The 12,452-nt window shown below is 40.0% G+C and overlaps 1 protein-coding gene across 2 annotated transcripts in view; it reads right to left on the bottom strand.

The window, feature by feature from the left end:
* The window catches only part of trabd2b (TraB domain containing 2B), a 74,142-nt gene that overhangs the window by 24,585 nt on the left and 37,105 nt on the right, over window positions 1–12,452 (bottom strand). The window contains exon 3 of one of the 2 annotated variants that reach the window (XM_004555012.6): window positions 2,503–2,649. The exons of the other annotated variant lie outside the window; for it this stretch is intronic. Within the exon in view, the coding sequence (XP_004555069.1) occupies window positions 2,503–2,649 (147 nt within the window). The remainder of the gene's footprint in view (window positions 1–2,502; window positions 2,650–12,452) is intronic. 2 annotated transcript variants of the gene reach the window in all.

Below are 12,452 nucleotides of genomic sequence, written 5' to 3'. Positions count from 1 at the left end.
ACTTGTAGGGACAACCCAGAGTAATACAGCATTTAAGAACATTTTCAGTCATATATTACCATATAAATTATGCAGAAACATAACAGATGTGGAAAACTAAACCTTTGAGACATAATTTTTCATCTTGGCACATCAGTCTACATTTTGATGGTTTACATCTCCAGGTAACTTTTGCCTATGTCTTTTGTTTTCTTCATTTTTTTTTATGTGTTTACTTAAATGAATGCATTCATCTTACTTCTTTTGCATTTCAGTTTTTCTTCTGTCTCACTTGCACTCTGTTTTTCTGATGAATTTGGGACCGGTTGAATGCTGAAACACATTAACCTCTCTTACACCGTTCCACTCACTTGTGGTCTCTGGCCTGCCATCGGCCTCTTTCTTATTTGAAGAAGATTGAACTGAAAGAGCATCAGGGGTGTCGGAGCGGGGGCCACTGGATTAAGTCCTATCTATCAAAAAACACCTGTCCTTTTACAGCTCTGGAAGCTCACATTCACACAGACACACAAACCTGCAATAGATCATTAGGCTACAGAAGTGAGCTCTGAAGTCAGGCATCTGATTGCTGTAGCATATGTTGGGGAATGTTAATACATGTTATTATGACATGAGGAGCAGGGGCAAACTGGTATGAGTTAAACTGCAGGTGAAATAGTGGCTAACAGCCCTTCATGGCTCACAGGAAGAAAAAGGTGTATAAAAGCAGACAATGAGAGAGACAGGCATAGAAACACGGAGAAAAAAAAGCAATCGCATGTCATTTGTCAGCGCTGAATTGTAAAGGCATTGTGAGTTTGTGTGTACAGTAAGTTTTTTCATATAGTGTGTGTCTCTAGTGGATATGATGTGGAACTCGAGCAGTGAGTTGAGGTTACATGGTCTTTTGGGTTTAATGGGACTTAAGGATCAGTGAGGAAGGTTGACACAGCATAATTGACTTATGAGGAGAGCGTTTGAGCAAATCTGCATTTAAAAGGCAGAGATGGATTGAGAGCCACTACATGTTGTGTCTACCACATGTATTTGTAGGTATGTGTGCGTGTGTGTGTGTGTGCGTGTACTTAATGCCGAATGGCCTCTTGACAGCTGGGTATGAAGACTGATTAAGAGACCATCAGCAAAGGAGCAAAGGCTATGTTAGGAAATAAGTTGGAGGAGGTTAGATGGTGTATTTACAGTGGAGTCCAGAGCTATTAAAGTGTCAGACTATCAAGTAACTTGAGGCTGAGAAGGATTAATATGGCAATGTGCAGATTTGTGGAATTGACGTGTAAGCCCAAAAGTTCGAGGTGACGATAGTGTAATGGCACAGAAGTGGGTATGAGAAGTTTGCCAACTCAAATCGAGGATCTGACAGATTCAAGTTCTGAGCACTGTTACAGATGTTTTGCTACCACTAGCTAGTATTTTCTGTGAGGATTTTTAGTGAATCAGGAACGATAAGTAGACGATTCCCTTTTCCAGCAAAACATAGCTAACTTAGAAGTTCAAAGGTTCGCCTTTTTTCTGCTTTAAAAAATTGCAAAGTTAATAAATAAATATTTTGGTAGTTTCTGCAAATGAATTTAAGAAAGTTGTCTTTGATGGTTAAAAGTTTACAGCAGGGTATCAAAGCAAGTCTCACTTGCATGATACCTTAGGTCACTATTAAAAAAGAAAGAAAGAAAAAATCAGTGACATGACCTAAAACACATATTCATATAGTTTAACATGTTTTTATGCCTGGAAGCAAACCTGGAACCATTCATCATTGTTTGGCAGCGAATGCAGGTTCCCATTCTTTTCAGTTCTCTCGGTAGAAAAAGAATGAATGTGTAGGTCTGCAGCTTAAATATAGTGTGCAGAGGATGATGTTACATGCACAGGTGTGATTAATCTGGTAAACTGTACTGCACTGAGTATGCAAGTGAGTTGAGATCAGTGCAGAATCTTCAAAACAGCTAGCTCTTAGTTTGCCTAAAACTGGCTGAGAGAAATTAAAAAACGACGGATTATGTGACAGTACACTTTAGGTCATTTTACTTAGTAATGCAAAAGTAATCAAATTAGTTACTTTGTCCAATAAGTGATTATGTAATGTAGAAAAGTAACTTGTAATGTGTAATATCTTACTTTTTTCAGTAACAATCCTAACATTGGTAATGTGATACCAGCATGAAAGTAACTTATTATCCAACTTTTTCACTGTAGCCAAACATTCCAACTTTACCAGTATGTTGCTGTCTGACCATGCAAAACTTTGGAATTTGGAAATATGTGAGAAATGTTGTAAAACTTTGTAAGGTTTGACAAAGTGGATTAACGGTATTAGATCCTTTGTATTATATTAGGCAGGCAATTTATTTTAGAGTCTTTATGTTGTTTCTTTTTGCCACAAAAAACTTGTTTTAACTGGTTTTGAAGAATTTTGACACAAAGCTATTGAAATCAGTCCTAAAAAGTGAACCACAAGTGATGATATTTTTTACAATGGGTTGAGCAGTCCTTAAATGAATCAACCTGTGAGGTGTCATGGTTTAAGATGATAGCGCTGAGGTCACCACAGTTGTAGTGTGTAATGAGGTCCTCTGTGGTGTAGGAACCTTGGAGGCTGCCCGCTCGAACACCCTCGTGCTGCAGCAGCGTCTGGTTCAAGGCAAACAGCACCTACAGGTAGAGACATGGAAACATACGAAGGGCGCTGTTACTTTCTGCATCCACAAACTCAGTTTCCTCTGCTGTGCACCCAAGAGGAATTTGCCACAAAGGTGTAGAAATTGTGCAGGCGTAGCCAGTGTTCCTCTTTAAAAAATATATTGACCTTAATATACAATGAAGCTATTATACTCAGTGTCTGCTGCAGAATACTTATTCTTTTGCAGGGTTTTCATTTCTTTCAGGAAATTTTCATACGCTTTTCATACAAGCTGACTACAGGTAAAAGCAGACCACAAAATGCATGGCAAGGAGCCATTGACTTTTTCCTGAAGGAAAGAAAGAACAGGGAAGAAAGGTAGAGCTGAAGAGATTGAAAGAGAAAGAGGCCCTTTAAAAATAAGCCTCCTTTCTCTTTCACCAGGACCAGGTTGCAGAAAATTTATAGCACCCATTAAAATCGAAAGTAAACCCTCTTTAGAGAGAATTTATAGCGTGCAGCCGCTAGCCAGCCCAAAACCTCCACAGCTGTCCTAGACACCAGGGGTTAATCTCCCTGCTCCCACCCTCTACAATCTCACGCCACTTCTGACTGGCCTGGCAATCAAGACCGACCTGTCAGTCAGTGCTAAGCTCTCTTACAGGAACCAGAGGTGCATTTGAAAGAAAACGTTTTTTTCTTCCTGTATTGTATTGCAATTCACATAGTTCTACATTGCACCCAATAAGACAGAGGTTTCAGCTGATGTGATTACAACATCAACATATCTTCAAACTAAACCAGACTGATCCATGTCTGTGATCCTAATTGCCAAGAAACCTGACTAGTGCTTTGGAAAATACTGCAGGGAGAACGTCAGCATCCAGCCCCAGATGATTTGTAGAGCAGCTTAAGACCGATACAGCTGCACAACTGATTGAGCCCCATGTCAAAATTTTTTAAGTCGTAATTCCTGCAATTAAGCAGTGTTTTCGCAATCATATATGCCCATATTGGGCACATTGCATGTTTAAACTCCATGTAACCTTTACGTTGGGATAATCACAACCAAGCTCTAAGCTCAACCTTGTGACTCTCTCTCCTTCTCTCTGAGGTTATTGTGTTTGCTAACAAGTCTTGTGGGCTCCTTTTCACTTTAATCCGCTTTTGTTTCATAATGCAAGGAGACAACTGATGAGCTAACGGCACACATAACTCTGTCATCATCCTGTTTTTTGTCTACTGCATCCTCCTCTTATCTCTCTGCCAGGGCCTGATCTCTGTGCCTTTCTTCCTGTTGTATAGCAGGAGTCAGATCTTATATATTTGTTTTGACATGTTTCATCCAGCATATTCTTCAGCTGTATCCAACACCGTGCTGTCACCCTGCCAGAGGCACATAAGAGTGCCTTGATCAAACCTGTGACCATTTCAGTTCTGTAAACATATGACTTCGAGGCTTTCTTTAGCTTATATTTTAACACAAGACTTCTCAAATCCAGGAGCCCCACTGCTGCTGTAGTAATGACTCTGTATGACTCAATTTTTGTTTGCATCAGAAATGAAGTTCATTGTTCTAAACTCCAGGTAATGTTGAGGTGTGATGCCAGACCCAGAGGAGCGAATGCTATCTGGTCCATCGCCAGACAAGCTAATTTTGCTGCTGTTGAAGCTGATTTTGTGCCGGTAAGTTGCCACGGCTCCAGGTCCTTGACCCACAGGGCTTTTGGCCAGTAGGTCCTGGCCAGACTCAGGGTCAGAAGCTGGTAAACCTTGCACACCTGCAAGGATTTTTGCTATGCAGCCAACTTCAATACTTTTCTTTACATTGGACCAGACAGATCTGGACACAACTGGCGAGATGTCAAGACCATGGTTGGTTGTGTTGGTAGGGGAGATGTTATTTCAATATTGTCCCCTGGGAAGGGAAAGGAACATCTCTGCAGCTGTAACCATGGTGCTCAAGTTATGTGCTGGACTGAATGAAAGAGCACGTCAGTCACCACAGGGGACGCAAAGACGGAGAAAGAGGCAGTGAGAGGAAAAACGCAAACATTCCCTGTGTGTGTGTGTGTGTGTGTGTGTGCGCGCGCGCATGCACACGTTGACTAACAGAGTGGTTGTTCTCACACTGAAGTGATCGACTCACTCTGACAGACCAACTTTTTTATAGCCAGACCTTTTCAAAATAACAAATACTGACCGTTTTCACCACATAGTTTACTACTGCAGGTCTAAGTTCTCTTTTTTTCCTATTCTCTTCTAATACATGCGTGCGAAACTCCAATTGTAATTAAATAAAAGCTTTATAAGAACAAAGCTGGAAGGAGAAGTGCACATGGATAGTCTTGGAACCTGCAATCTGAGTTCAGCACTCCAAAAATTCATTAGCAAGCTTTGGAGGGAAAACAGAGAGCAGGGGTTGGGAAGGATAATGAGCATTAAAAAAATCCCAGAGATCTTTTTAAGTTTAAGAAAATGTCGTTTATCAACTTGTGTGTACATTACAACAATTGACCTTGAAGTGCATTAAATCCTGGCTGTTAGCTAGCAGTAGTGTTAGCTTGTCTGAGGGTTTTATGGGTCTGAAGCATATAATGAGTAGGTGCCGATGACAAGGTACTGGAACTGAGAATGTTGAAGAATGTGAGTAGTGCTTATAGCTAAAGAACTGCAGAAGGAAGTGTCAGAGTGTGGAGGCCAAACTCTGAAATCTGGCAAAGAAGCAAAATATGATTTACTTTAGAAGTAAGTACACAGGAGTCACTAAAAACAAAAGACACACAGAGCAGTCGTTTTATAAAGCTAAAAAAGGAAACATGGTCACATATTCATTCTGTCTGCTTCCATATTTTCTCCACCTTCTTGTCCAATCTCCTCAACTCCTTGCATTTTGTCTCAGTAAAGCAATGACACATTGTTCCATGTTCCTGCAAACTCAGAGCGAGACAACGAACAAAGGGCGAAAAGAAAGAGGTCTGAGTACAAAGGCCAAATAGAGCTGAAAGTGTGAAAGACGAACAAAGCCTTGTTCTCTGTGATGAGCATGTGTTGCACATATGGAGGTGATTCTTCTCCAGTTGTGTAGTGGAGAGTTTGGGAAAGTGAGCATGAAATGTATGGGTAAGGCCTGGCATGGGTGTTGGCTGTAACCAGGCAGCAGTCAGGTGTATTAAAGCTTAGCAAAGGCTTGCCAGCACCAGGACAGAGAGCTGAGATAGTGTGTTCCTTCACAGTGTTTCCCCTTTTTCTCTTATGTTTGTCTCTGATTGGATATCTATGTATAGTTATGTTTTTGGCCTCGTGAACAAGGAAAACAACTCTCTGAGCAGGTAAAAACATCTAAACAGTATATACCCTACAGTTTACCAGATCGCCACCAAAATGTAATGAGTTGTCATTTTTCCTCTGATAAATGATCAGAATACTTTAATAATCCCCAAGGAAATTATGTGAAGTAATTCTGTGCAAAAACTGCCCCATTTCTTAATATGTTGATTCACTCCTTATTCTGGACCCACATCAGAATTTCAACGGTTCCTCTCCTTTACCTCTCCACTCAATTTTATGAAGTCTTGCTTGTTGGTTTTCTTTAATCTTGTTGACAAATAGTAAGACAGGCAAATGGCACTGAAAACATACCAATTCCAAGAAGAAAGGCAAAGAGCAAGGGAAATAGCAGAAAGTCATTTCCTTTTTACCTATTTAGTCTTAGTTTCCTGCACATGACTGCTTATTTTAATAAGGCAGTTTTTGTAGTTTCTTGTAGTTAAATGATGTGATTTAATATTATCCTGCGACATTATCTTTGTGAGTGAAACCAGCAGCTAACAAGAGTTAAAGATTACATAAATAAAATGACTAAAAACACATGTTGTTGCTGGTCTATTGGTTTTGTGTGGTAATTAAAATAGAAAAATAGCAAACTGGCAGCATACTGCAATGGTTATTATGTCACACATTCTTCCTTGTCAAAATCAAATGTCTATGTTGCCCACAATGCAACTTGACCACCTGCAGTTTGGTCTGAGGTTTGTCTACATTTCTGTGCATTGATGTGATGTCAGTATAATATGAAAAATGAGTTTCCATGAAAACCAGCTGAAGTTGGGAAAAAAAAACAGCCCCAGAAGCCAGAAAATTCTGCCACAAGAGTTGCTTGGTTGTTGGCATCGTATCAAAAATATGACCAATCAAATTAGATATTGTGGCTGATAGCAAGAGGATTGCGATTAGCTCGCGATATCAGTGTAAAGTGATGTCTGTGAAGGTTCTCAGTCGTCCAGGTCATCGTAGTCAAAGGAGCTTGCAAAGAAAAGTGTCTGGACTTCTTTAAGTTGCTTGAAGACGTTTCACCTCTCATCCGAGAAGCTTCTTCAGTTCTAAGGTCAAATGGTGGAGAGTCCCAGATATAAACCTAGTGGGAGTGACCCCCCACAGAGGGACAAAAGGACCCCTGATGATCCTCTAATCGCCTGAGCCAAAGTGGGAAACTGGGCGTGGGTCCCAATCAGCCAGAGTTTCGGGTGTGTTCATTGTGAAACCTGGCCCCACCTTATCATGCGAATTCCTGAGGTCAGATGGCCCAGGATGTGAGTGGGCGTTAAGGCGTCTGGGAAGGGATCTCAAAACTGGATTATAGATGGCAGAGAGTTGGTGTCGTAAACCCCCGCCTCTGTTCAAAGATGGTCGCTCACAGTGGACATAGATGCTTCTTTCACTCCTCTTTCAAACCATCTGTCCTCTCTGTCCAAAATGTGAACATTGGCATCCTCGAAAGAGTGTCCTTTATCCTTAAGATGCAGATGGACTGCTGAGTCTTGTCCTGTGGAGGTGGCTCTTCTGTGTTGTGCAAGTGTAAAGTGATCTAGAAGTTGAATGAACGACTTCCCGGCTCTTGAAATTGGACTATCAGAAGGGTAATAGGCTAATACAGATGCAAGTCACATTTAGCCTAGGGCTGTGCGATATGACCAAAATCTCATATCCCGATATCAGACATCTATCGTCCGATAACCATATAAATCACAAAAATGTAACATTTTCTGTAAATTCTGTGAATCTCGGGCAGCTCGACTTGCGTGAAGTGTTTCCAGCTGCGCGTTGTGTAGCTGGAGTCGAGGGTTTTAACCGATGCATGAAACGATACATTTTTAGACATAAGTTGTAACGGCCGCTGTTTTCTTTGTGAGTATTTATTACACGGCGTGCTGCGGGGAAAAGCCTGTTCTAACGTTTGAGTCTAAGGTTTATTTTTGAGCACCTGGCGGCTCTTTTTTAATTCTCATCTGTAAATACTCTGCATCTTTCACGTGATTCAGTTTATTTTGAAAAGTCTCAACAGGGTCTTGAGCTTTATTGTGAAAGGTTTAAGTGGAACATAAACAAGCGGGCACGCAATGGTGTTATCTTCGTTGTTGCTAACCACAACGCATAAAAACAGGCGCTTGTCCGTCTGTAGTGTGGTTATATAAAATATAAGAGAAAGAGAGAACTTTAACTTTAAATGAATATAAACACTACAGTGACCATCAAAACGATGAAAAAATATTGCAGTAAACAGTTTATTTTGCGACACCATGAAACAAACGATAGCATAAAATGAAACATAGACGTTTTTATATCGTCATCCGATATATATCGTTATATCAAACAGCCCTAATTTAGCCCATCAGATCTGTCCAAGGAGTTCCCTTGTAATTGATTTATTTTATTAGTAAATAACTAAGAGCTTTGTTGTACCTTTGGTATAAACTCAAGCCATCAGAAGAGAATGGAAATTCAGTTATTTCACACTGCTTTTATTACTGCCTGTTTAAACAGTTCCTTATAAAGAAAACAGTTCAGAGTGGTGTGTTCCCCTCAACCAATCTCTTCTCCCTGAGAGCTGCTTGTGTTTCATTACCTGAAAGAGAAGAGCTAGACCTCTGACCCAGGACAACACTGCTGGGTTTCTCTGGGCCAAGCTGGCTTCCTCCTGTGGGTTTCAGCTACTGAATACAAAAGGAGATTTGGGTTCACAGCACCCTAGGGTGACTGAACGATAAAAGTAAGCAAGTTGAAATAACATCCCTACAAGGATAAGTGCACTGTCTCTTCCCTGTTCCCCAAAGAGAAGCTCCCAAAAAGATAAAAAAAAAAACAACCCTTTTCTTTTAAACTGCACTGTATGTTTGCATGTGCATGCAGTAGTGGCGGAGCTATTTCAAAAGCCTCCAGTTGTTTAAAATTTTACCCCCCATCCAAAATCCAAAAGCACCTTGAATACATTAGTGTGGAAACATACACAACACAAGACCACATCAAAGTTGTGCGGATGTTCTTGTGTGTTAGCTTCACTGTTGTTTCGCACAGTTTTATCAAGGAGGCCCTCAAGACCTGATCCCCTCTGTTTCATTCCTAGAGAATCATGTAACCTGTCAGGGGCTGTAAAGGCAACATTCAAGCATAAAACTCTTATATGTAATCTCCAATGTCAGAGCATTGCCAAAATAGTTTTAATACCCTTTGGCGCCCTTTTTTTGTTGAATGTATCTTTTGCGTACTTGAAGGTAAGCAGCACTTTCAACTCGTGACATCTGGCATGAGCTACAGCAATCCAGATCATGGCTTTCTTCCAAATCTTTATTGCAGTTAATACCCACAACAGAAACACATGCATGAACACTCCAAAAAAATATACAACCACCCATAAGCACAGATGCTAATGATTACACACACCACTCTTTGAGCAATACCTGTATACAAAACCACACATTGCAGAAATCACAACACAGCACCAGTGTTAGGAATATTGCCTCTCCTTTGTCTCTGCTTCTAGTCCCACTTCCTTTTGCTCTCATTCTCCTTCTGTCTCACTAAGTCTCTCACCGTGCCTGTTCTACCTCCTGTCTCAACCCAGGAAATCCAGGGATTACCAGAGGGACAATCCAAGTGGCAGAGGCCTGCTGCTTCCCAGCTTTCCCCTCCTTCTTCATTCCATCCCATCTGATTTCCTTTCTGAGGCAGAGGGTGGGCATTTAATCATGAGAGACATCTCTCTTTTAAGTTTGGTAAGGTAAAAAAAAGAAAAGTCTTTGACATCCACTAACAACTCGACTTTTTCTTCTCCTTCCTCCAAAGACTAGCTCAATTGTTGTCCTTCCTTCTCTTGCTCTTCTTCTCTTGTTTATCTTTTCCTATAGGCACCCACATACACACTTATTCTATATACACCCCTACAGTCTCCAGCGGCTCCTGTCTCTACTCTTAATAAGCGTCTCCAGCGAATGGGGGGGTGGGTGTCGCCCCTACACTTGTCCACAAATAAACCCTGCTGTTTGACTTGGCAGCACTGCAGCTGCGCCAGTCATCCCAGCTTTCCTGCCTCCCCAGAACACAGAGAAAATAATAAAGTATCACTTGATCCTAACTGAAAAAGCAGACAGCTGGTTCCCTCACTGTGAATGCCCACTGGTAAGTAATGCGGGGTTGTAAAGACTGTTGGAAAATTACAGAGTGAAATTGTGTTGATTTTTGTTTTCTATCAACATCAAGGTGCTGTTGAACAGGAAGACGTTTGCGTGCAAAAATATGAGCACAGCACACAACAAGATTACAGGAATAATTAAAGACAGGTGGAGAAGGGGGAAAACTGCACCCATCTGATTTCTGTCGGAAATTAATACATGTTCAAATATGCTTATAAATTTAAAGCTGCATTATTGCATAATGCAACATGTTAACAACAGATCAGATGAATAAGAGGCTCAGTTTCAGCTTTATAGCATCTTACCAACCTTTAGTTCAAGTTTTGTTTTGCAGCTCCAACTCTGAAATGATTCACTCTCACTGCTCTCGTTTGTATAGTACATGTCTATGCTACCATTTTGTTTGATCTGTGAATTTAGTCTGTTGAGGACACTGGCCACCCATTCAAAATTTGTTTGCCCCCCCAGCTGCCCCACCTGGCAAGACCGCCTTATGTTGGTAATAATATTAAGAAATGTGAAAGAGAAAGAGGTAGACACCCTACAATTTCAAAAATCTTACTTGGTTTTCATACGCATCTTTATCAGTCATATCAAGTTTAATAGCAGGAAATTAACTGCACATATATTTCTTTTCGTTCCCTCTTTTTTGCCTTGTGGTTTTTTTTTAAGGAACCCATATTTGACAACAGCATAATAAAACTGGAAATCCTGTTTTTGGTGAGCCACTCCAGTATTTTTAGTGCTCACCGCTATGAAAACTTGTTACGTAGTTGTTAATTAACATAATAATCTTGTTATAATGTGTCGTGCATACTGTGGATTTAAATTAGATGTTATTGTTGTAAAACAAAAAATGAAACATTGGCGGTCTAAGGTGTCACAGGTGCACAACGCTCCAAATGAATCCTTTTAGCCTGGCGGTAGGCACTTACTAGGCAACACGATGATGCCGTAATATGTCATACATAATTCAGGTTCTGTGGATAGAAATCACATGCTATTTTTGTGAAATAAAAATGTCACTATGTTTTTTTGTTGATGCTCAAAAGTTACACATGAGCCATTTTAGCCTGTTAACAGGTAGTCGCAAGGCAACCCGATGACGTCATAACATCTGATATGGATCAGAACATTCGCAGACCTAAGATGTACCTGTGTTAACAGAGTTTTTTTGTGTATTATAGTAGGTTTTCAAGCCTTGGCAGACACCCATTTACAGGGAGTCAGAAAAACAACACACTGTTCTGTCTCTACTGAATGTTAACACCTGTTTGTGAAACAATTTTATAAGGTGGTTAAATGGTAGTGCTTCACAAGCACTTAGGACCAAAGTGGCTGAAAGTCCGTTCATGCTGTTTTTATGTAAATAAAATAACAAATTAAAATTGATATTTTTGTGTATTGAAAGTGTTCAAAATGATGTTATATTTATTGCAACTTACATAACCTGCTAACATGAGGGCTGTTCTGTAACTGTTAGGGTCCATAAATGATCTTCATTCAGATCTGGAGAAAAACGCCTTCTGTATGTTTATGAGGTGCTGGAGAAACAGGTGTTGACAGCTGTTCCTTTAATGAAGCCCACAAAAGGCCTTAAAAAAGGTTTTAAATACAACTTTATTAGGCAACAAGTGAAATTTCTAATTTCATAAGTCACATAATTTCCCTAATGTTGGAAATGAACTATATCTGAAGCGGATTAAAAGAAGCAACAACCATCAGATTTGGGTGTAATATAATAATGTCTTATCTGACTGGTAAATTTCATATGAACACAAACTGAAATGGGAAAAACAACACTGGAAGTCAGGTTGGCATCAGAGTTATTTAGATGACAATAAGTACTTTTGATTGGTTAACTCCGACCATATAGTGACCTAGAAGTCAGATGAACAACTTTCCAACTCAGGATATTGGATCTTCATGAATGTAGGGTCATGCTAATAGTGCCTAATCTTTGCCCAGGACTATTAGTACAATCAGAGAAAACCAAAGAGCTGAACAGGTCTGGTAATTAACTCATTTCTAAGACTTGTTTTCATGTAAAAATGTCTTGCTTCTGTAATTAGTCTTGTTTAAATGTGAGCATGAATGGTGGTGGCAGATGGAATAGGCTGTCTTAGGGCAACCTATCCCTGTGACCCTGAATTGGATAAGTTGATTATGAAAATTGATTGATTGATCAAATAAATGAAATCATCCACTTAACATCGGGTTTCTTAATTTGTTATAAAGAAATAAAATGAAAAGTTTTACCCTACTTAAGATGTAGACTAGATGAAGTCATTGTAACCATATCTCATCTCAAACTCAGTCCACTTCAAACTTCACAGCCTCCTCTAATCCTAACACATTTTGTATTC

The sequence above is a fragment of the Maylandia zebra genome, linkage group LG23, assembly GCF_041146795.1.
Source record: "Maylandia zebra isolate NMK-2024a linkage group LG23, Mzebra_GT3a, whole genome shotgun sequence".
Taxonomy (NCBI): Eukaryota; Metazoa; Chordata; class Actinopteri; order Cichliformes; family Cichlidae; genus Maylandia; species Maylandia zebra.
The sequence above is the reverse complement of the archived record's forward strand: the minus strand, read 5'-3'. Positions and strand labels throughout refer to the sequence as shown.